A 24532-nucleotide genomic window follows, 5' to 3' on the forward strand; every position below is an offset into this window, starting at 1 on the left:
CCACACAGATATATTTTAATTCTAATAAGTCCAGAAATGAGAAAATTACCATACAAATTTTCTCTCCCATTTAACCCCTTTAGGGGTAATTTTATCCGTTTCACCTACACAGATAACTTTCTTTGTAATCGAGAACTTATATACCTATTTTCATACCTCTAAGGCCAGAAATGAGAAAATTTCCATACAAACTTTATTCCCCATTTTACCATTTTAGGGGGGAATTATATCCATTTCACTTACACAGATATTTTTTAATTGTAATTGAAAACTTATACACCTATTTTAGAAGTCCAGAAATTACAAAATTTCCATATAAACTTCACCCCTTAGGGGATGAATTTCTAAAAATCCTTTTTACATCATCACTTAGATCATAAAAAGAACCCCTGTACCAAATTTTCAATTTCTGGGCCTAGCGGTTTGGGCTGTGCGTTGAATAATTGAAATGTCATTATTAACAATAAACGATTTATTTTATTTTGATTTAACTTACAATGTTCCTAAATATGTAAGAAAATATGTGAGGTTTCAAAATTTGCAAACCATTTTCCAACCTTCTTTCTGGTCTTCGAATGATCTTAAATAGAATAGAATAGAATAAAATAAGCTTTTATTAACACACTAGAGCAAAAGATGATATTATTAATACAAGGGCAAATCAAAAAGTTCTTAGAATAGGATATAAACAAATGAAAATCAATATTTTTTTCATTTTCTTTTTCTACATAATTTCCTTCTTGTTCTATACATTTATTTTAACGTTTTTATTTTTTTTTATTCCATCATAAAAAAATGTTTTTTCTTGAGTCGAAATCTCCTCTACAGCACCCATGAGCGTTGTCATCGTCAAATTTAATTCCGCGAATGTGCTCCTTTAGTTTCGGAAATAAGTGAAAATCTCTCTGAGCTAAGTCTGGCGAGTAGGGCGGATGATCAAAGAGCTCAAGACCAGCTTGGCGGATTGCAGTGAGGGCCATCTGTTACCGATGAGCTGGAGCGTTATCATGATGGAAAAGCACTCCAGTACGCAATTTTTCTTTAATTGCTTGCCGGACTTTTGGGATCGATTCGGTGTATGTAATAGGCACCAGTAATGGTTTTACCTTTTGGTAGATAATCAATAAACAGGATTCCTTCACATCTAAAGGTGAACATAAAAAAAAACGTGCCAAGACTTTCATTCTTACTTAAAAGCATCAGTCCAGCTGTGTTTAAGCAAATTTGTTCCTCTGCCCCTGATAAATATAACTAAACATTTTGGTTTTTTTTTATTTGTAATATAATAACAGTTAACTTATTCTAAATAAATGACATTTAAAAGTGTTCTTTTCTCATTGACTACCTGTTAGTTGACCTGAATAAACTAATGTCCCGTTCTGAATCAAAAAATAAATGGCCATAACTAGAAAAGTATTCGTCCGATTTCATTAAAAAAAAATTAAACCGAAGCTATAGAGCTATATATGTACTTCAAATTTTGTTACATATATTACATATATCGCTAAAGTCAACCGCTAATAAGTAATTCAATAAATATTGAAAAGTTTCTTATTTTATTGGACATTTTTTTAAGTTTTTACAAAATATCTTGTACAGTCGCCATCAGATATATCGTAGCGGCCAAGGTGTCCAAATATTTCTGAGCAAGACCAAATTTCAATAAATTCTAAACACCATTTTTTCACTATAAATACCATTTTCTCAAACATGCTCGGAAATGTATGCGTTAATGTCACGAAATGGAGACATGAAGTTTTCCATTTATGGCTCCCTACCACCTCCCTACATAACTTCTTGGCCTAGGCCATGAAGTATGTATGAAAATCCGTTATTGTCCGCTGCTCTAACTTTTTCATTTTGCTTACTAACATTAAACTGACAAAGGAAAAATTACGAACAGCCAACCACCACTACTCTGTAAGCATTTGCGATACTGCGATGCGATGCGAAGTAATGCGATGCGATGCGAAGTGATGCGAATCGATGCGATGCGAAGCGATGCGATGCCATGAGATACGATGCGATGCGATGCTATGCGAAGCGATGCGATGCGATGCGATGCGAAGCGAAGAGATGCGATGCGAAGCGATGCGATGCGATGCGATGGATTCAAAAGTCCGCAATAAATGATTTGTATTTGTATTTGATGCGATGCGATGCGATGGATGGATGGATGAAATATTTCCTCACATTGTTTGAGAAAAGCACTATACAAACCTCGGCCACAACAGGGATTGCTGGACTCGTTTTATCCGGTCTACCCCGAACACGTCCATCACTCCCTTACTTCATGGCCTCTGCAGTAATGTACTAACTATTATATCATAGCTATTGCAATTCCAAAAATATGTAAGCACTGTTTTTCAATTATTTCTTTACATACGACCAGCCAAAAATATCTGATCACACAAAACATCAAATGTATCTAAGTAATAAAGGCGTCCACAAATATCTACACATTTAAGCAAAATATACCTTGTGTCATTGTCATATGGATCATAATAGGTTAGCTAATAGTTTGAAAAACAATTTGACAGATTTTTCTAGTGTGAGTGAAGAAAAGACATGCATGTAGATCACCTACACAAATTAATTGAAAGAATACGTGTCGAAATTTGAACCTTGTCTTTACTTAATTACAGTTGAACTTACCTAGCAGCCTACTCCACAATTAAAAAAGCCTTAAAGAAATTTCTCTTTATAAATAATTTTGAAGATTATTAGTTTATATTTAACTTAAAACCTTTATATATAAAAAAAGGTTCTAATAATTATTCCTGAAATTGAAATTATACTTAAAAAATTAATAAAAAAAATATAATTATTTTTAATTTTAATTTTAAATCATTTTAGTTTTAAAGTATGGAAGTATGGATATGGTTTTCAATATTATCATCACCGTCATCATCTTCATATTAGCCTCAGGACGTTCACCGGTGGACTTTAGGCCTCCCCCAGATTTTCCCGTGTTGCCAATACTCGCCACGCTTGATAAGCGGGTTGGCGAGCGCAGTAGGTATATGATGTGGGGTTGGCTTGGAAAACGCTGCTGTCCATCTTCTGATATTATCCCTCAGCCGATTCCTACGGTACCCACGGGGGTGGTGGAAGTTGTATGTTGTACTCAGCTTCTACTGTACTTACTTTTAAATTTCCTTATAAGTAATGCGTCTTTTTCGAGACCAGAGTATTGATGCTTTATGTATTTTTTTCGCAAAATTCGTGGCTTCATAGTTTCCAATGTGAATTATAATTCAGTTCAATACTTGAAAATATAACTGCATTCACATTATAGATTATGATAATCCCGCCAATTTCGAGGACAAATTACGATAATTTAATTTAGGAAAAAAATACTCCATTAGTTACAATGTCATGACAACAAACGAACAAAAAATTATGACTTGACTAATTTGACATTTGACAATTGAGAAGAGAAGTGAGATGTTTTTTATTTTTATTTTATGGAAAAGCTAAAGCCACAAGCCATGCAGCCTTTGCCTGATTTTATCACTACTAATTTATAATCCGTTAATTCAATTTTCCACACTTATTTGTTAAAACGTTCATGTTATATGATTTTCTTCCTAATTTCTGTCGGAAATCCAAAGAATTGCCAATGCATTTGTTCGTTGCTCTTTAGTCTTTTGACTGACGGACTTTGTACCTATGGCCAGCAAAAATATTTATAAAAAAAGGAGAAACCCGCTTCAAAATGGTAATTATGTGATTTTGATCAGACGAATCAAACGAAATCTGGCAACGTCGCTTAGCATCGAATTGTCGGCGAGTTGACAACGTAGCTGAAACGCACACTACTAAACGAGCCGTTGGCGTACGATACTGTCGCCGTCCACTCACATATTATTTTGAAATTCGGAAAAATAAACTTCGTGTTTTTAAGAAATCGTAATTATGTCTTAGAAATTCTGAAAATCGGAGTTTTGAAAATCGGAATTAGCAAATTCGAAATAAAATATTTCGGAGTATTTGAGTGTTCCCAAGTCCCACCTGTTTGTGGTATTATGACTAAGAGTGTAAATCATGAAAGTTAAAAACATTATAACATTTAGGAAACCAAAATGAAGCTGTATACGCGAATTTCAAGCTTAGCCATTTTACCCAAGACGTTCATACGACACACGACACAAATACAATGCATTTTGTCTAGATATCGCATTTTATAGTAACATTTATTGCTTAAGACCTGCACTACCGATATCGAAATAGAAATAATGTATGTTTTATTTTTCAAAATGACCGGATCGATTCCCAAACTGAGTTAGTTTTTTTTTCTTCGATGCTCAAGTCGGGTATCATCCGGGTTTCAAGCGGCTGGTTATTAGTTTCTAGACGCTGGTTTCGGTCACTACAGGCTTACAATTACAAGCCGCTGGTTTACAACTATGTATACACGCCACGCATATTCAGTGCCGCTATTAAGATTATGCGTATATATAGCTAAGCGCATGAATGCTCTGCGTTGTCGAATTACGAACTGTGCTTACTCGTTATAAGATAGTCTTAATTTATCTTATAAACAAAGTTAAATTACCTGTCGGAGATCCTCCCAAAACATACTCCACCATCTTAACACCCAGACCAGCTGTATCGCGTGGTGACAGAATGCTACCAGCATCTCCACCAGGGAAAGCAACTCCACGACGAGCTCCCATCATGGGTACTCCGACATTGTGTTCGATAGCTGAAAACAGTAAACAAGACCAATCATAAACATGATTCCAAAGTTTCATTATAGTAGTTTATGCAACTGTTACGTAATAGGGGTCCTTAAAACACGAGTGCGGTTTATAAAAAAAAAACCATTTTAGAACATTAAAGATTATAACGTATCAATTTATAATACAAAATTACTGGGATACCGTGATTTGGGTGGACAAAAGGTTGTGAATTCATTTTTGGTCATTAAAATTAAATGAGGTAGGTAAGTAAAATTTATTCAAGTTTACTTAATTTTTAGTTGTACTTTTACTGTAAAACGAAAAGATAAAGCTATCTTATTAGTTTCTTTGAATAATAGTAAAATTATATAATTGTTCTTATATCGCTAGTAATAAATGAAATATTGTTTCCAGATCAAAATGAGTATTATTTTGAAAACCGGTTTTATGAGTATCACTCAATATAAAATTTCAACCACAAACCATTTCATAAGGAAAATTGTTGCTGGACAAGTCCGAGATGTAGAGGAATTAAGAACAAAACAGGGACAGTGTTCAATAATTCAAGCTCGCATCATAACACAAAGTCTATACAAATTGCTTTGTTAATGACAGATTCATGTGAGTATGACAGATGACAGAGCCAGAACTATTATTCTACTTTTGGCCACCATGAGCGCTGCGATAGATTTCATTACCCCACCTAGTACTTCGCACCCTCTCAATATCCGGTATCGTCATATAGGTATCCGGGGTACCTTCCCATAAGTTGAGGCTGAAAGTTGGTGTTCCAGTCCTGTTAATGATTAATATTATATTATAAAAGCTATAATTATGACCGAAATGGCAAAAGGAGAAAATGTTTTGATTACCCGTATTCTAATAATACCAACCGATTTGCCATTCAAGTTTAAAAGAGTGCAGTTTCCCTTGAAAGCAGCATTTGCAATGACAGTTACCAAAGCTCAAGGCCAGACACTTACAAGTTGTAGGTGTACATTTAGAAAAACACTGTTTTTCCCATGGACAACTCTATGTGGCGTGCTCACAAGTAGCAAACCCGCAAAATATTTATATTTTAGCAAAGCATGGAAAAACAAAAAATGCTGTTTATAAAAATGTATTAAAATAATTTATTAGTCTTTAATTTGCAGAATAAGTAAGTATCCTAAAAAAAATACTTCCCAAAATAACTATTCCACGCGGACGGAGTCGCGGGCATAAGCTAGTTTAAAATTAAACAGTCTCTATTTTATTATACGAATCGATCGGATTATTGTTCGGGCTAAGATTTTTTCCATCCTGTACAGTTTGTAGATCAGGTTGACGACTATAGGTCGGTTAGGGTTCATTAAAACAAAATTGCATAATGCTTTATTAACTAATTGGACTAAATTTCAAGTGGCCATGATCCTATAATGCCAAATATCAAATTGACGCATTATTAAAATGAACGAGTCATAATGACTTTGACCAAAAACTTCCAATTCCCGAAATGACTAAATATTGATATGTACATTTCCTTCAAACACCGGAAAGGCAAAATGTCGCAGTCTCAAAAAACCTAAAAAAAATATAAGCTTTCATCTAGTTTAACTGTCATGATAACTGTCTGGGGGTGTAGGTACAATGTTAGTTACAATGACAATAACAATGATGATTGCCTGATGTCATTTTATAATCTTGGTCGTGGTGTTTTAAGTCAAAAGAGACCCACATGAAAGTCGACGAAGCTTCTTTTTTAGGGTTCCGTACCCAAAGGGTGCCAACGGGACCCTATTACTGAGACTCCGCTGTCCGTCTGTCTTTGTCTGTCTGTCTGTCTGTCTGTCCGTCTGTCACAGGGCTCTATCTCTGAAGCCGTAAAAGTTAGACACCTGAAATGTTCACAGATTATGTATTACTGTGGCCGCTATAACAACAAATACTAAAAATAAAATAAAGTTACAAATAAAAGGGGGTCGTCATACAAGAAACGTATTTTTTTTCAGGGTTTTTTTTGGTTCCTAGGCATTATTAGCCGTTGCTAACGACCGAGTTACCGAGTTGTCGTTTGAATATTTACCTTTAAGTTTGCGATTTTAATGATGTTTTATAAAAGCTTCGATAATTATTTGATATTTTATTTTTATCTTCTAAAATACGAGATTGCTTATTTTTCCTGCAAAACGAAGCTTATGGTAATATGTCTCGAGGCTATAACTTGAATTATGATTATTGGTTCAATAGAGAATTCACTGTTTAATATATATTTTTTTTCGTATTTTGAAAAACCCAGGGGTTTGGAAATGTGGAACAATACTCACATATTTATTATTTAAATAATCGCACAAGGAGTCAATTTTTATTATATCAATTAAGAAGTATATATATTTTTTTCAATAAAAAATGAATCCCCATAAAAGTTGTAGTAAACTGTCTATTTATGTATTATCAAAATGTGCGTGGTCTTCGTACAAAAACAAATACCTTTTATAGTAACACGTACGTTCTTAATTCTTGTTATGACTTGATATGTTTGAGTGAAACCTGGCTCCTGCCTGGTATTTTGGATTCTGAACTATTTGACTCCCGTTACACTGTCTACAGGTGTGATCGGGATTATCCTAATAGGGGAGACACAAAAGGTCGTGGGGTGTTAATAGCGGTCCAATGCGGGCTTCAGGTGATTGAAGCTACCAGGTTGCCTTCTCTAAATGCGACTGCCGATTTATTGTCAGTATCACTAGCTATCCAAAGCGGTTCTACTCATACCCGATGTCGTATCTTTTGTTGCTATTTTCCGCCTTGTCCTTTGTTAAAAGACGCGCAGTTGGAATTATATGAATTTGTATCTAAAGTTATTTTAGACAGCTCTAATGATTATTTTTTTGTAGTTGGTGACTTCAATCTTGGATCAGCTCAATGGATTAACTCGCAAGATAATAGCCATGCCGAGTTACAGGATGTTTGTACTTTGACCCCCAGTATAGAACCCTTACTGGCGTTTTTAGCCTTTAATGATTTAAAACAGTTTAACCTAATTCGTAATGCCAATGGTAGAATATTAGATCTTGTCATTGCTAATTTGCAGTGCTCAGTCAACAGATCGTCATTACCTTTGGTCAATGAAGACAAACACCATCCGTCTATCGATATTACCATCTTAAATGCCGGGTCTCTTTCTTTGCGACAGCCAAAGGCCACGGTTCGTCTTTTTAAAGCCGCTGATTATGCAGCAGTCAACAATGCACTGGCAAATGTCGATTGGGAGGCTTGTATCAATTGTAGTGACATCGAAACTGCCGTAAGCGTTTTCTATGATATCCTACTAATATTATAAATGTGAAAGTTTGTGAGTGAGTGAGTGAGTGTGTATGTTTGTTACTTTTTCACGCTTAAACGGCTGGACGGATTTTGATGAAATTTGGCGGAAAGTTAGTTTATAACCTGGATTAAAACATAGAATACTTTTTATCCCGATATTCCCACGGGATAGGGATACAATCTTGAAATAACAACCGCTAGGCTTAGAGTCATGAAATTTGGTATGTAGGTAGTTGGACGTCTGGAATAAAACATAGACGACTTTTTGACCCGAGATTCCCACGGGATACCTAGGGATAAAATCTTGAAATAACAACCGCTGTGCTTTGAGCCATGAAATTTAGTATGTAGGTAGCTGGACCTTTGGAATAACACATAGGCTACTTTTTATTCCGATATTCCCACGGGATAGGGATAAAATCTCGAAATAACAACCGCTGGGCTTATAGGCATGAAATTTGGTATGTAGGTAGCCGGACGTCTGGAATAACACATACGCTACTTTTTAACCCGATATTTCCACGGGATAGTTTTGTAACTAAGGGACCCCATACATCCGTGTATTATTATTATTATTATTTTGTATTTTTTTCTTTAATTGTATACTTACTGTAGTTTTTAAGTATTTTATTTGTAATTATTTTATTTTGGAAAAAATGACTTTCTGCCAAGCTTCTTGCGGCGCATTCTTCTTGGCAATGATGGTCTTTCCGAAAGCGCTGGTATTTTAAAAACTGACGTGTAAAAGTGCCCATTGCCGCCTATTTACTGAATAAATGATTTGACTTTGAATTTGGATAGGGAAAAATTTTGAAATTTTAGCACTAGGTTTAGAGTCTTGAATTTTGTACAGTTATTCACAACACAACCTCAATGAAGACCACGATATAAATTTTGGAAATTTCCAGGGGAATTTTGTAAAATCCCGAAAATTTCAATTGCAACTACCAGACCGAATAGTTTACGCGTGCGAAGCCGCGGGTAAAAGCTAGTTATAAATAAAGTAATCTCTGATCATATCCCCGTCAAAGATATTTATGGTAATGAAAGGTATCCCGTTTGGTTCTCCAGAGCTTTGATTAAGATAGTAAATGAAAAATTAAAATTTCATAAAAAATGGAAAATTTATGGTCACCTTCATGATTATGACACTTTTGTAACCCTTAGAGAAATACAAAAACGAGTTCAGGATGCGTGTTATCGTAAATATTTAACCTTTGCTGAATCAAAAATCAAAGAAAACTGTAAATATTTCTGGTGTTTCATAAAATCTAAGAAAAATACCTCTGCCTTGCCTGACTCCATGTATTTGGATGGTGAGACAGCATCTGATGGTACTGCAATATGTAACCTTTTTAATTAATAGTTTCACTCTGTGTTTGAGCCACCGTCTGATACTGCTTGTAGCATGCCTGCTGGTATTAACCATGATTCCCCTTTGGCAAGTATTGGTCAAATGGAAATAACTTGTGATGAGGTCTGTTCTTATCTCAGAAAGTTAAATGTGAACAAAAGTGTTGGTCCGGATGGAGTACCAGCCATATTCCTACATGAATGTTTAAGTCAACTATCCAAGCCCATTTCTATTTTATTTAATATGTCTCTGAAAAAGGGTAATAAAACCTAAGTCGCTGCACTTATTATTTCCCATAGATAGTTTTCCCCTTGACAGTAGCAAATCACTACTGGCAAGTCGGTTTAACACACTCACCTTGAGCAGACCATGTTGGATCGCGCCACATCTGTTCCGGATTTAGTTGGAGTGGAGGAAGATGAGGTGGGCCCTTACTATCTCCGCCAGCCCCTGGCCCTTTGTCCCACAATTTTTTTGCAGCGGGTGCAATCTAGAATACAAAAAATGTCTATTATAATACCTACCATAAGTGTGTGAGGTTAATAAGCCTATGGTTAAGCATGCCCAATAGAGTTCAGCTTATATTGGACGATGTAAGGCTGCACCTGAGATGTGCGAAAGAATGTGTTTCTCATGAACCAGTAGGAACTAATAAAATGTTCACTTCTATTGCTCGTAAAGTTCGTTTTTACGGAACAGGATAACTTCGTCCACAGTCCCATTTCGTCACCTTAAATCGTCTACAATGACATGACGTCAGCCTACAATTCCTAAATCGTCACCTTCCTAACTCGTCCACTTTCTGATATCGTCAATATTCCATTTTATCTACATTTCTATTTCGACCAGTGCAGCTCATTCACTTTCTATTATCGACCGCAGTACTACTTGGTCAGCAGTGCCATGCCAACTCGTCTACATTTACCAAACGTGTCTCAATGAACGATAGCAGTATTAATACTAAGTGTTTTTTTTTGAGATAGCGTTTTTTGGCTTAGGAGGGCAGTGTAGTCGAAATAAGTATGTTGATGAGTTGGTACTGTGGCCTACGTAAGAAAACGGACAAGATAGGAAAGTGACGATATAGGATTGTTGGCGAATCAGAACAGTAGACCATATGAGAATGAGGACGATTTAAGAAGGTGACGAAAAGTGACTGTGGACAAAGTGATCCTTAGCCGTTTTTATGTTGCATGCAACGAGGCGACATAAATTGACTTTTTATGCTCAAGTGCATAAAGTAAAATCTTAAAGGCAATCAGGTGTTAACAGCCACAAACGAAGAAGTTTTTCTACACATATATTATTTAATAATTTGAATAAAACTAAAAATCTAATCTTGAACTTCACACGATTGATTTTGGGTTCAAATTGTGAAAACATAAATTTTATGTCGGGCCTGAGGAGATAAGGCAAGGAACAAAAATTAAAATCTTACGCAATAATCAAAGCTTAAAAATAAACTGAACAGATTATTATTATATGTTCACGAGAGTTCTTAACAAGGAAGTACAAAAGGTGGTATCTTTTGCGTGGGCGAGTATACTGAACTCTCTAGGTAATTTTAAGTAATATTTTACTTTAATTATTCAGTCCCCAAAAGGCATGAATAGCGAAAAACTGCATCTGGCGCATTTAAATTAAATTGTATCGGTAATTTTTTTTTCGTCTCAAGTGAAGTCAAATTTCACGAGTTTTCTCGAGTTTAAGAAAGCTCGAGCAGAAACCCTATCTATCCAATAAAAAATAATTATCCAAATCAGACTACTCTGTAAAAGGTTACGCGTGGTCATTGATCATATATTACAATCAGTGAGTGAACAATCAATCATCCCATGTTTTTCTACCCTTAGGGTTGGAATTTTGTTTCCAAATTTATATGGATGGAACCATATACCCATATACCCTTTCCAATAAAAAAAGAATTATCAAAATCAGACTACTTGTAAATGCGTGATCTTGTACATGAAAAAAAAAACGTTGACTTGAGAACCTCCTCAGTTTTTTCTTCGGTTTAAAGGAGACTAGCATCGGGCACACCGATTCTTTGCTCAGGGCTCCATTTCTCGAAGCACAGAGTCTAATATTATTATTAGTGTGACGTTTGGTGTCAGCGACATTTGTCTACTTCGTAATTGGTCTACCTACTTCTGAGTTTAATGGTTTATTGAAGCTAGTAATCATAACTCCGCTGAATATTTTGGCAAATTATGCGCCAGGGGAAAGATGCCCGGGGAGATATTTTTTTCATGTGAAAGCAGGTATAATAGTAAATGTATTTGACTATTTCTCTTCTCAAAAAGTTGTCCATGACGCTATTCTTATTGTTTTTAAATAGATACAAAACCTTGTGGTAAAAATGATAAAGTCAGATATAATCTTTGTTGTTGGATGCAATAGTAATTAATACAGTCAAAGAAGGAGATTCACTTCGGAATGGGAGATAATAAGCTGGGAACTCGTATACAGCCTCAATTTGGTGTACTAAATGTTGTCTCAAAATTCACACTTAATCACTTAATCTCGTGTCCGCGTCGCAAGTCATTCAAGGTCGAATGTCAAAAAAGTCAGTTTTTCGCGATTATCTCGGTTTCTATAGCTCCAGAGATGTTAAAATTTATTACAAAATTGTAGAGCATAAAAATTGGAACAAATATTGTGATAAAAAAAATTCGTACGTCAAACCGTTACTGAGATAGAATAGAGGGCAGAGAGCCCGCAGCGCTCAGCCATACTGACTGATACAAGGTCAACCGTGAATCTCAGTGAATAAAACCTTGTTTACAATTTTTCTCAAAAATGTCCGTAAAAGTTGACATTATTCTTTACATATCAGAAGGTGAAGTGCATAGTTTATGGTCAGCGAAAAATAAAAAATAGGAAATAAATTCTTGAGTCCAATTCGGACCGTGCGACGTCAAGCGCGCGCACTCGAAAGTTAGCCAATGAGCTTTCAGTGCGCGCGCACGACGTAGCACGAACCAATCATGGTTACCCGTTCGCGCCTGTCATGAAACCCCACCAAAGTAATGTCCATAAGTTCAGTCCGGTGAATTAATTTTTGATGAGTAAATTAAAATGAAGAGTTTAAATGATGAATTTATATCTGACTTTACGCCGCCTTACGTCCTTCACGAAGCACATATTGTCAGTGACAAACTCAATGCTGAACAAAATACGTGAACTATAATATACATAACTAAGTTAATAAACATCTTAAACTGATAGAATAATCTACTTCTACACACATGGATATTATAACATCTACCGGTATGTCTTATTCTTATTTATTTGCTTTTATCTATTAGAATTAGTGAATCAATTTTGATTAATTTACAGTTCCAAAGCTAAAAAATCTCAGATTTACGGTAACTTTTTGTAACAGCTGGTAGATTAGATACATAATACATATACTTGATGATAATTAACTATTACACGGATTTATTCACGGGTTGCACTGATATTTATCATTATAGGAGCGTGCAGGAGATAAGGACTAGCCAATATAAGTGTGGAAAATGTCAAGCAAAAAGGGCTAATAATTAATCATAAAAAATCACGATACTAAAACAAAGTCTCCTTTACCTATCATTAGTAGATGTAGCTGTTCTAATCTTCTGAGTCAATGATTGTTATGAAAGTTGGTTTAATAAAGTGTATACGTTAACGATTTTGGTTTGGCGTGCATATCGGTATGTATATCTACTGTCTGCTACTGTAGTAAAAGGAGTATGGCAAATAAATGATGTAGTCACTGCCTCGATTTTTTTCCTCGCTTAATGCATTGTAAAACGTTGTATGATATACGTGTCAAAAGTAGGAAATTCCCAACTCGTGCCGGCACAAAACACTCGCTTCGCTCGTGTTTCAAGTTCTCCGCCACTCGTTGGGAATTGCCTACTTTCCGCACTTGTATCATAAATAACTATTACAATGCACGTGCTCGGAAAGTGCCTCTTGACGTGGGTCAACATATCCATAGAAAATTAGTGATTCCTGCACGCATCCACAAGTGTGCAGTAAAGTTGTATGGATTATACTTACCGCACTTGTGCGGTAATAGTGCATTACTGCAGAGGCCATGAAGTAAGGGATTGAATGGTACTTGGGAACTTTACTGTAATTAATAAAATTAATAATTGCCTGGTACCATCAGCCAAATATGTGGTCTACCACCCTAAAGATGACAATCGTTTGCATGTCATAAAACAATAAGGCCAATAGACGTGTCTGTCAACTTGAAAGTTCGACTTTAGCGACATATTCATTTGATAGGAACTTGTTTAGAAATTGATAGACCACTTATTTGGATGATGGTACCATAAAATACTATTTTCTGCGCTGCAGTTTGCAAAATCAGGCTTTCATTTTTATTAACAAAGTGGTGTTGCATTTAAAATGAAAGGAATAAAACCTTTTCGAAACCGCGTGTGACCATGATAAGTATCAGTATTGTGTTTTAATTCACTCTTACTTTTGACTTTATGAATGTCAGTAGGTTTCAACGGATGTCTTCATAGCTTACTTTCAATACCTAGAATTGACATTTGACTATTTTAAATGCTATTACGGTCTAGTGTTTTCTAATGGTGCTATTTTTACCCGGCTGCCGCCAAATAGGAGAGCTTTGTTTATCGGATCTAAGTGTCACAGATAATAAGATTGATTATACTTTTAGCAAATTCACTAAACAGTTTTCAATTTACGTAATAAACAGAATCAATGAGAGCTAAGTTTTTGTGTTAATTGATGACTTGATTAATTAATATCAATCGCCGATTGCTGAAAACTCGTTTTCTACACCCCGCCAATCCCTCGCCCCCTTGCACCATTGGTATTGTTATTTTGACTGAAACATTACACCATATGCCTTCTTCATGACAAGTAACCTTCCAGTTACCGGGCTGCAAAGCGTGTGAAAGAAACTCTAACATACGAACATTCACTTAGATCCGATAAACAAAGCTCTCCTATTTGGCGGCAGCCGGGTAAAAATAGCACCATTAGAAAACACTAGACCGTAATAGCATTTAAAATAGTCAAATGTCAATTCTAGGTATTGAAAGTAAGCTATGAAGACATCCGTTGAAACCTACTGACATTCATAAAGTCAAAAGTAAGAGTGAATTAAAACACAATACTGATACTTATCATGGTCACACGCGGTTTCGAAAAGGTTTTATTCCTTTCATTTTAAATGCAATACCACTTTGTTAATAAAAATGAAAGCCTGATTTTGCAAACTGCAGCGCAGAAAATAGTATTTTATGGTACCATCATCCAAATAAGTGGTCTATCAATTTCTAAACAAGTTCCTATCAAATGAATATGTCGCTAAAGTCGAACTTTCAAGTTGACAGACACGTCTATTGGCCTTATTGTTTTATGACATGCAAACGATTGTCATCTTTAGGGTGGTAGACCACTTAACGGATAGTGGCAAATATATTGCAGTCTTCATTTTTTAAAATTATCAAATACCAGATTTTTTTTCTTTAAACTTTATATCGCCAATCTTGTCTCTGAAAGTAGAGAATTGTGACTATCGGATAAATCCAGCAAACAAAATTTTATTTACAAACATTTTTGTTCAATTGTAAGGAACAGTTAAAAATCTAAGTTCAGGCCTAAGAATCATCATTTAACATGGGTTGGAATAACGTTTATCTGCTATTCTTTTTTTCGTAAATTGGTAAGAGTATGTTCTCTTATGCGAACCGAAAGTTATATTAACTAACAACACGTTCATTGAGAAAAAAATAAAATATCTGAGTCGTATGACAGCAAATATCTTGCCGTTACCCACTAAAGGGTTAAGTGGCCATAAGTACCCCACTATATCAATGTTGCCAGTTTAGTGACTTTGTCCCTAGAAGTGACGACTTTTGCTTAAATCTTAGCGACCAAAAAAAAGTTTTACGATAAAAACGGTTTATCTGGCGACTTTTGGAGTACAAATTAAAACAGTTCTAGAACCAATAATGGATACGACATTTTTGTCAACTCGACACAGATACCTACAGTGCCGCGAGCGAGATATATGTAGAAAACGAAAAACGCGCGCGCACCAAGGTCACTTTATTTACTTACTTAATTAAATCCAATTTATATTATGATGGGCGATGGAACCGATGGATGAAATTTTTAAAAGTGGCTGATTTTTTTTTTTTCGACAGGAATAAGCTTATGGAAAATAATGTCAATTTTTCTGTAGTATCAATTAATATAAAAAATAAAACAGATTTTATTCTCGCCAAAATTAACTAGCTAGGTACTGCACATGAATACAGTTTTTAGGGTTCCGTAGCCAAAATGGCAAAAACGGAACCCTTATAGTTTCGCCATGTCTGTCTGTTCGTCTGTCCGTCCGCGGCTTTGCTCTGGGACTGTCAATGCTAGAAAGCTGTAATTTTGTACGGATATATATATGAAAATTATCCCGACAAAATGGTACTTAAAATGAATAATTTAAAAAAAACAATTTTTTTTGGGGACCACCCATACAGGTAAAGTAGGGGTTTTTTTTCTCTCATCCAACCCTATAATGTGGGATCTTTTAAATTAAAATCATTAGGGGGTGTTGCTAAGACGATTTTTCGATTCAGTGATTTGTTTGCGAAATATTCAACTTAAAGTACAAATTTTCATTAAAATCGAGCGTCCCCCCCCTTCTAAATTCTAAACCGGTGGGTGGAAAATTTTGAACAAATTCTGGATGGTAGGATGTATATCAAATTTTCAAGGAAAACTAACGGCTAAGTTTGCTTGAGAATTATTAGTACTCAGTTTAAGACTAAATAGCTGCCTTAGGTATAAAATATACCTACTTGGAATATTCCATACAAAATACGAAATCCATAGTAAAATTATACTTATTTTTTTCCTAATGGCTACGGAACCCTATTTTGGGCGTGTCCGACACGCTCTTGGCCGGTTTTTTAATATAGGTAGTGCCACGAGCGTTTAAGTGAATGGTTACAAACACAGCTACTCCGATCAACGATTAGTATTAGATTCAACCTGAAAGCTCTGAAAACGGCCAGAGATATAAGAGCACAAATTTACTGACAGTACGCGCCAACCACAGCCAACGTGAGGACGTGATAAAATGCCTCAATGTGCGTTTAAAAATTGCGAAAGCAACCACCGTAACACTAAGGTTTTGGAAGGAATATCCTTCTTTAGGTAAGTACAAGTCAGTATTTCACTTAAAGTACGTAAAAATGAGCAGTTTACATTTTAAAATCAATAATTTATTGTTTGGCCAACCATTTCGCCCATAATCGGTGGTTCTGGAACAAATTCATGGAGTAGTTCTCATTTTAAAATAATATATTATATACTTATATATTTTTTGGAGATTTTCTAGTGATACTTTTTGCTGTGCGGAATGGATGTCGCTGTCGCAAAAGAAAGAGAAGCAGAACTTTATAAGCCTTAAAAAATTCGACTATATGTTAGATTCATTTTGACAAATTTGATATAACTGGAAATAGCACAAAGACGTACACTGCTTTCAATTAAATTTTGTTAAGCCTTTCATTTGGACGCCTATAAGTGTACTGTCCATCAACATGAAGTAGGTTAGGTGTGATTTTGAGATTTGTTAAGTATTTTTATTGGTGATAAACAAATAATTAAATATGTGAGTTAATCTGTGGAGATGTAGTGGAGTGCTGTATATTTGAGTGCAGAAGTAATTAACTAGGTCTTAACAAAAAAACTGCAATATCTTTAGGAACCAGATTTACTTAATGTAGCCTTCTTTTAATTCTAGGAAAGTGCCAAGTTCCCGCAAGTACAGTCAGAGTAAAAAAAGTTTCATCACCCTAAGATCTATTTTCCTTTGCTAATCTGCTTTACTAATTGAGTAGGACATACTGCGTCCACCTGTCAACCTGCTAAACATAATCAGGTGACCATAGCAACCCTACAACTAAAATACACCTTGGCACTGAAAATCACTGACAATTAAATAGAACAATACGTGATTGAAACATTTACGAAGTTGTTTATTAAAAAGGTTTTGTATTGATATGAAACTAGATATATGTTAGAGGTGTATACTATTTTGACCCTTGTTATCATGTCAAGTACTTAAGTACAATTTGATATGCACTTGTCTGCTTAGTATAGAGATGCATGTTGCGATTCGATTTTTATGAAGATCGATTCAATTTGATATGATATAGCGATTTGTTTAATCAATTCATTTCAATTTGATCTACAACCGATTGATTCATGAGTAAGGTGAACCATTCCTATTCAGAGACAATGTATTAATTTGTTACAAGTTTTGAATATTTATTTACCTATCTCCAATTCTTATTGATAACAGATGGATTATAAGTGGATGTCACAACAAATTCACATTACTAGTTTGCATTGTTTATGTTCCCAAGAGAAGTAAATAGATGTACACACAAAAAACAGAAACATGATGCAGGCGGATAGTTTATTGTGATTATACCGATAGCTTCCAAAGATTATATATTTAAATCCAATGTGTGGGCAGATTTAATGTTTAAAATGTGTTATGTATCGAAATAAATATAAATTTTGAACTGATTTCTGATACAGTCACGTCTAAAAATATGTACACAAAAACAAGGTTGCATAAATATGTAGTCATACATTGTATCAAAAATATTTATCTATTACTGACACCAAAAAATTGTATTCATTAAACTTTTTCAGTATTATGTAATCACAAAATGCTTCAGAAAGTTGCATACTTAAATAAATTCCATTTAAATGTATCCACCTCGTAGGCAAAAATAAGTATACATGAATGGGTTCCATATACATATAACCACACCAATTTGGCAAATATTTGTATACGCCGTTTGATTCATAAATATGTAAACACGATTTGATATTTTGATTCGTTTTGAAGAATTACTGTTTTGTTAAGATTACATGTCTGTCTCTTTCGTAACCTGCATGCGGGCAGGGACATACATACTACGAATCCATACTCCATTAAAATAATATTATATACTGGTGACCCGTTCCGGCACAACACGGTTACGGTATACATAGACACCGTGAATCACACTATTTATTTGTGAAAACCGCATCAAAATCCGTTGCGTAGTTTGAAAGATCTAAGCGTACAGACAAAAAAAGCGACTTTGTTTTATACTATGGAGTGATAAATTGAAAGTAACTGTCTGTTCCGGTATCACGTCGAAACCGACTGGTTTCGACTGTCAAGGGGCTGAACATAGGGTACTTAGTTTTTATCTCCAAAAGCAACCCTTAAGGGGAGAAAATGGGGGATGAACTGACTGGAGTGAGCTGGATGAAATTTGGTATGGATATATTTAATTTTTTATACACCATCAAGATCACCAAATACATGGAAACGTCCAGAGTAGTCATTAATATCGACTAAGCCAAAGCGATCAAGTTGTTCGGGTCATCCACTAAGGACAGATCCACTGAAGCATCTATAATTTGCAATCTTTAATCATTGTAATTTTAATTATAGATCTCTCACTCATCGTACGAAACACAGTAGCAGGACTAGCCAGCTCCTGCTTCACGTCGATATTCTGTGAGAGTGTGGTACTACCCCGGTCGAGCCCGCCCATTCGTACTGCAAACCAAGAACTGGCTACAGTGCGGCTCTACCACTAACAATTAACAATATAATTAAAATAAAAACAAAAAAATGCTTAGTGCACCTTTCTGAGAATGACCCTAAACTGAAATACTCAATATTTACAAGTCAATTCAATCTAAGGACTGTCAAGTGCGTCATAGAATAATCGTGAGATAGACGTATGCAGTGACAAGTCCGCACTGTTTTCGTGAATTGACAAATCAGTTAAATATACAACTTACGATTCTATGCCAGTCAGACAAGGTTTGTTGTTGCAGTCTGGATACATATTTATGAATCAAACGGCGTATACAAATATTTGCCAAATTGGTGTGGTTATATGTATATGGAACCCATTCATGTATACTTATTTTTGCCTACGAGGTGGATACATTTAAATGGAATTTATTTAAGTATGCAACTTTCTGAAGCATTTTGTGATTACATAATACTGAAACAGTTTAATGAATACAATTTTTTGGTGTCAGTAATAGATACATATTTATGATGAAAATGTGTGGCTACATATTTTTCAAATTTTTTTGTGTATACATACTTTTAGACGTGACTGTACAATCCGATTTTTGTGAAATTGATTCAAGAGCATGCGATTCGATCTATGGATCGTTTCAGAGGTTTACGATCCATTACCATTCCAAAGATTGATTCAAAGTGAAAGATTGTGCATCCCTAACTTAGTACTTTGGTTTCAAAACATACTAAGAGTCTATGACTGCAAAGGAATCAATTTAATAACTAACAAAGGTTTTCCTACCCCCACTGTTCATATAGATGTCCCTACAGTCTGTTCAATATAGGAATGGACAGAAGGAAAATAGGCTCTGTATAGTGCACGCTTTAGGGAATCATTTAATAAATTGCATCTTTTTAGTATACGGTCTAAACTAATTAATATATTGAAGAAGTCAATATTAGTTTCAATTATTCATTAACTAACTGTTGCCCACGACTCTGCTCGTGTAGAATTCGTTTATTCCTTCCTCGGGATTTCTACTAGCTGTATACATAATTTCACCTACATTGGTTCAGCGCTTAAGACGTAAAGCGGTAGGTAACAAAAAAAACATACAGACTTACAAACTTTCACAATTATAATTAATATTAGTGAGATTAACTTTGCTATTGTTCAAATGAAAAGTCACAACTAAAGCACTGCACCAAATTCAATGCAATTTGGAATGGAAAAAAGCTTGACATTCATAGCAGTAACTACGAGTAGAATATTTTTAAACAGAGAATGAGAGCAGATGAGTCCTCGAAACCCAGTTATTAAACTATGTATAAATATAAATCGAATTAATATTATTTAGCAACATTACATATTAATATTGTGTTATTTTGTCATTTGTAACAAAATCATGACTTCGTCTTATTACTTCTTTTATTCATCATCATCATCATTATTATTATTACGACTTCACAAAAAATGTTTAGAACCCCTTCTTCTGTGACCTTCTAGAGTCCAATGTTATCCTGAATGGACCATAGTTAAACTCATAAAAATGAAGTATGAACTGGTAACACTAAGATAGCCTTGCAGGAAAAATAAATCAAGATTTAGTAGTTAAACCTGGCTTAAGCTTGACAGTTCCATACATTTTGACACTACTGAACTAGGCTTAACTAGATTTGTGTTTCCAGCAAGTAGCCATAAATCATGAAGGCGATGAATGAAATCTACAACCCATGTTAGCTATCATGCCCATCATGTTTCGTGAAAATCATGAATGAAGTTAACTCTCAAAACTAATTCAGTTAATAAATCAAGTATTATTCACTAAAGAATCTCTCAAATAACGTAAAAATTATATTATATTACATTACATTAACGTAAGTATTTTCAAGCAAGAAATGGCCGACGCCGGTGACAAGTAAACAAAACAAAAACTGACCTGTTGCACTATCTAAAATGAATATTTTTACACAGTTATCACTTAAAACCGCACAATAGTATTATTCTCCAATAGATTCATCACTGAAACATACCATGTCGGGGCCCATATCCTTAACATCAGCTTCGAAAAAAAAGTCACTCAAGGGTTTCATGCGAACTAACCGCCTAAATCTTAATCATTCGCGTCTATGGTACAAATACACTATAAGAAACACTTTTACACAGGACACCCCTTATTAATTAATTACAGCGCTATATTAAGTTATTTAAAAACATTCCGTACACTTGTCAAGTAATATTATATACAAAAATCAAACTGGAAAGACTGCACACTAGAATACAATGTTGAATGTTGATTTGTTTCGAACAAAGGACGTACGCCAACCACAGCGCCTGCGCTAAAATGGTCCATACACAAACACAGAAATGAGGGACGTAGCGGAACAACCAACGATTAAACTTTACAGTCTGTGCACAGGGCGTGCTGCACTTACGTACTCACGACAGGTATATGAGTGACCGAACCGAGCTTCGCTGTTATTTTTTTGAGAATACAAAAATACACCGTGTTTTTTTTTTACTTCCGTTACCTTCGGCAGACGGCTCAGTATATCGATGGGTCCTATGTATGGGCCAGTGATTTTTTCAATTTTGAGTTTTGTGCGTTATAGGTATGTATAAACTATATATATTAAGATAGTGGATTAAAAAAGCACTGTTATTTAATTATTTTTGGAGTTTTCATTGACGTAAAATGGCCGAACTAGATGCAATTTTAACGTAAAGGGCTAAACGTACGTTTGATACTTTTACGCGGTAAATCCCGGAGCGGTTTTTTTAAATCTGTGAGCAAAACTGCCATTTAGGTCCTTGCACGTCAAGCGGAACGCCGCTACCCTGATACTACATCGTAATGTGATTGTACACCTATTACTTTTTTTAATTCCTCCATGTATCTAGGGTAACGTATTTTTAACCAAAGATTTTAAAGTTGAACGCGTATATGAGCCAAAGTACCACATAGATCTTTTTAGTGTCTTTTTGAACACAAGTTTATTTCCCGGAAATTCACGTATTTCGGCGAATGTACAATAACTTTTAATGCAAAAATATTTTATTAAAATTTATTCGTTGTGGTTGAAGGACAGAGTTCTACGAGGGTCATGCCAAAAGAAATTAGATATTCAAAAACTACAAGGTTTATTATTTATTATTGCTATCTATTTTTTCGAAGTATTCACCGTGAGCACTTATACACTTTTTCATCCGGCTAAACCACTCGGAAAATGTCAGGGACCATTCTTCCTTGGGTACCTCTGAAATTTCATAAATATAGGCAGCCAGGGCATCTTCTTTGGTTTCAAATCACCTTCCTTTTAATTTTTCTTTAATTTTTGGAAACAGGTAAAAATCACAGGGTGCCAGATCAGGAGAATATGGCGGGTGAGGTAGTATAGTGACATTTTTCGAACTACAATAGTCGAGTGTTCTGGCAGAAGTATGCAGGTCGGCGTTGTCGTGGTGCCAGAGCAGGTGCTAGGTTCCTGACTTTGGCCGCTTGTCACACCAAGCTGACAGCACCTGTGGAGCACAAACTGTCAAATACCATTCTGAGTTGATAGTTCTTTGATCCTCTAGCACCACAGTCGCAATATGGCCTGTCTTGCAGAAAAATGAGGCAACCATTTGTTTCTGTGTGCTTCGTGCTTGGCGACATTTTGTTGGAGTCGGTTCATCTTCAAAGCACCATACCGTTGACTGCCGCTTTGTTTCAGGATCGTAGTTATACAACCATGTTTCGTCACCTGTCAGTATATCATACACAGTTTTCTTCTCGCCAGCATCGAATTTATTTATCATAAATTTACACCAATCCACGCAGCGTTCTTTCTGCAAATCGTTGAGTTTATGCGGCACCCATCTCGAACAACGCTTATGGAGGGACAGTTGTCCATGAATTATGGTTTGCAGTGCTGCTGATTTAATGCCTAGATCACGCTCAAGCTCTACGTATGTAATTTGTCCGTTCTCACGGATATTTTTTTCCACGGCTTGCACATTTTCTTGAGTAACTGCGGTTGGCGGTCGCCCCGACTTCGCCTCATCTTCAAAGCTCTCCCGCCCTTTTAAATTCAGCAAACCAATTAAAGACAGTTTCACGAGAACAAGCAGAATCACCAAAAGTCGTAGCTAAAATTTCAAAACATTCTTGGAGCTTTAAACCTTTTTTAAAGTCATAATAAATCATAACTCGAAAATCACGTCGACAATGTTCCATTGTAACCGCAAATTCCCGCCAGAATCAATCAGAAAAAAAATATTTTAAAAAATATTACGCAAATTTCCGGAGTATTCCATTTATAAATTTATAGCTATTTAATCAGCCTTCACGGTGGTGTATAACTGGCCAGTATCAATCAAACGAGCATGGAGTATCTAATTTCTTTTGGCATGACCCTCGTATTAGCTAGTGTGCCAAATTTAAGAAGTCTCGGTTCCACCATCTCAGTTACGACAGTTTTTAACTGAAAGCCCGTACTGTAAAGTAAGGATTTTACACTAAGGCCCACTTGCAGTAACCACAAATGTCGAGTTAGCGTTAAGCTCTATTTAGTAGTGTCAAATTGAATGGAACTGTCAAGCTTAAGCCTGGATTAACTACTAAATCTAGATTTATTTCTTCCTGCAAGACGGCCTTAAGAACTTAAACGTAGGACCCATCGATATTGGTATGTACTTACCTGATAGTGAATTTTTACATTTAAAATTAAATAAAAAAATAGAAAGAAAGAAAGAAAAGAAAGAAAAGTTTATTTTGGCTCCAAAAATGTACCACCTAAAACTAAGACTAGAACTAGCACTAAAACTATGTTACTAGGTGACACAGCAGGATACCAAAAAGGGTCTCCACTCAGCATGTGTTGCCGCACATTATGTGCAGTAACGCTGGTAATAGTAGATTGTACAACAAGAGCATAAAACGAGCCATTTTACTTGAGGCATTAAATAGCCATCCGAGCCGGTACGGCTTAATACTCGAGTTTTACACTGCTTTTCATTTAGATTGTGAGGAAATTATATAGCAACAGTGGTAACAATTGTTAACTTACTAGGTACCTTTTAATTTTCATGCATTGCTATATAATAATACTAGCTTTTGCCCGCGGCTTCGCCCGCGTGGAATTATGTTATCGCGCGTTGTTCCCTAGGGAACTAAGCATTTTTCCGGGATAAAAAGTAGGCTATATGTACTTTTTGGCCCATAAACTACCTCTATGCCAAAAATCACGACGATCCGTCGCTCCGTTATGACGTGAAAGACGGACAAATATATAAACACACAAACATACAAACACACACTTTTGCATTTATAATATAAGTATAAAATATGGATTGTTATATATATAGCGATACGATAATCACGGTTCATGATATCCTGTCTGGTGACAGACAGACGGACAGTAGTCTTAGTAATATGGTCCCGTTTTTACCCTTTGGGTACGGAACCCTAAAAAGGTTTAATCAAGAGTACTTCACACACATTTTTCAGCTCCATTTCCCAAAAACTACACCCTACCCACACGAAGCCGAGACGCGTCGACGTAAATGCTTTTTTTTTTAAATGGTATGAAATGTTGCCATTACGGCATCAAAAACGTCGTAGA

The 24532-nt window shown here is 35.4% G+C and overlaps 1 protein-coding gene across 1 annotated transcript in view; it reads right to left on the bottom strand.

Annotated features, from left to right (window-relative positions):
• Positions 1 to 24532, bottom strand: part of LOC141441051 (uncharacterized) — an 80813-nt gene that overhangs the window by 52157 nt on the left and 4124 nt on the right. The window contains exons 3-4 of the mRNA XM_074105677.1: positions 9703 to 9835; positions 4559 to 4708 (exon numbers count right to left, since the gene is read on the bottom strand). Coding sequence (XP_073961778.1) covers positions 4559 to 4708; positions 9703 to 9835 — 283 coding nt within the window. The remainder of the gene's footprint in view (positions 1 to 4558; positions 4709 to 9702; positions 9836 to 24532) is intronic.

Source organism: Choristoneura fumiferana, chromosome Z (genome assembly GCF_025370935.1).
Source record: "Choristoneura fumiferana chromosome Z, NRCan_CFum_1, whole genome shotgun sequence".
Classification (NCBI taxonomy): Eukaryota; Metazoa; Arthropoda; class Insecta; order Lepidoptera; family Tortricidae; genus Choristoneura; species Choristoneura fumiferana.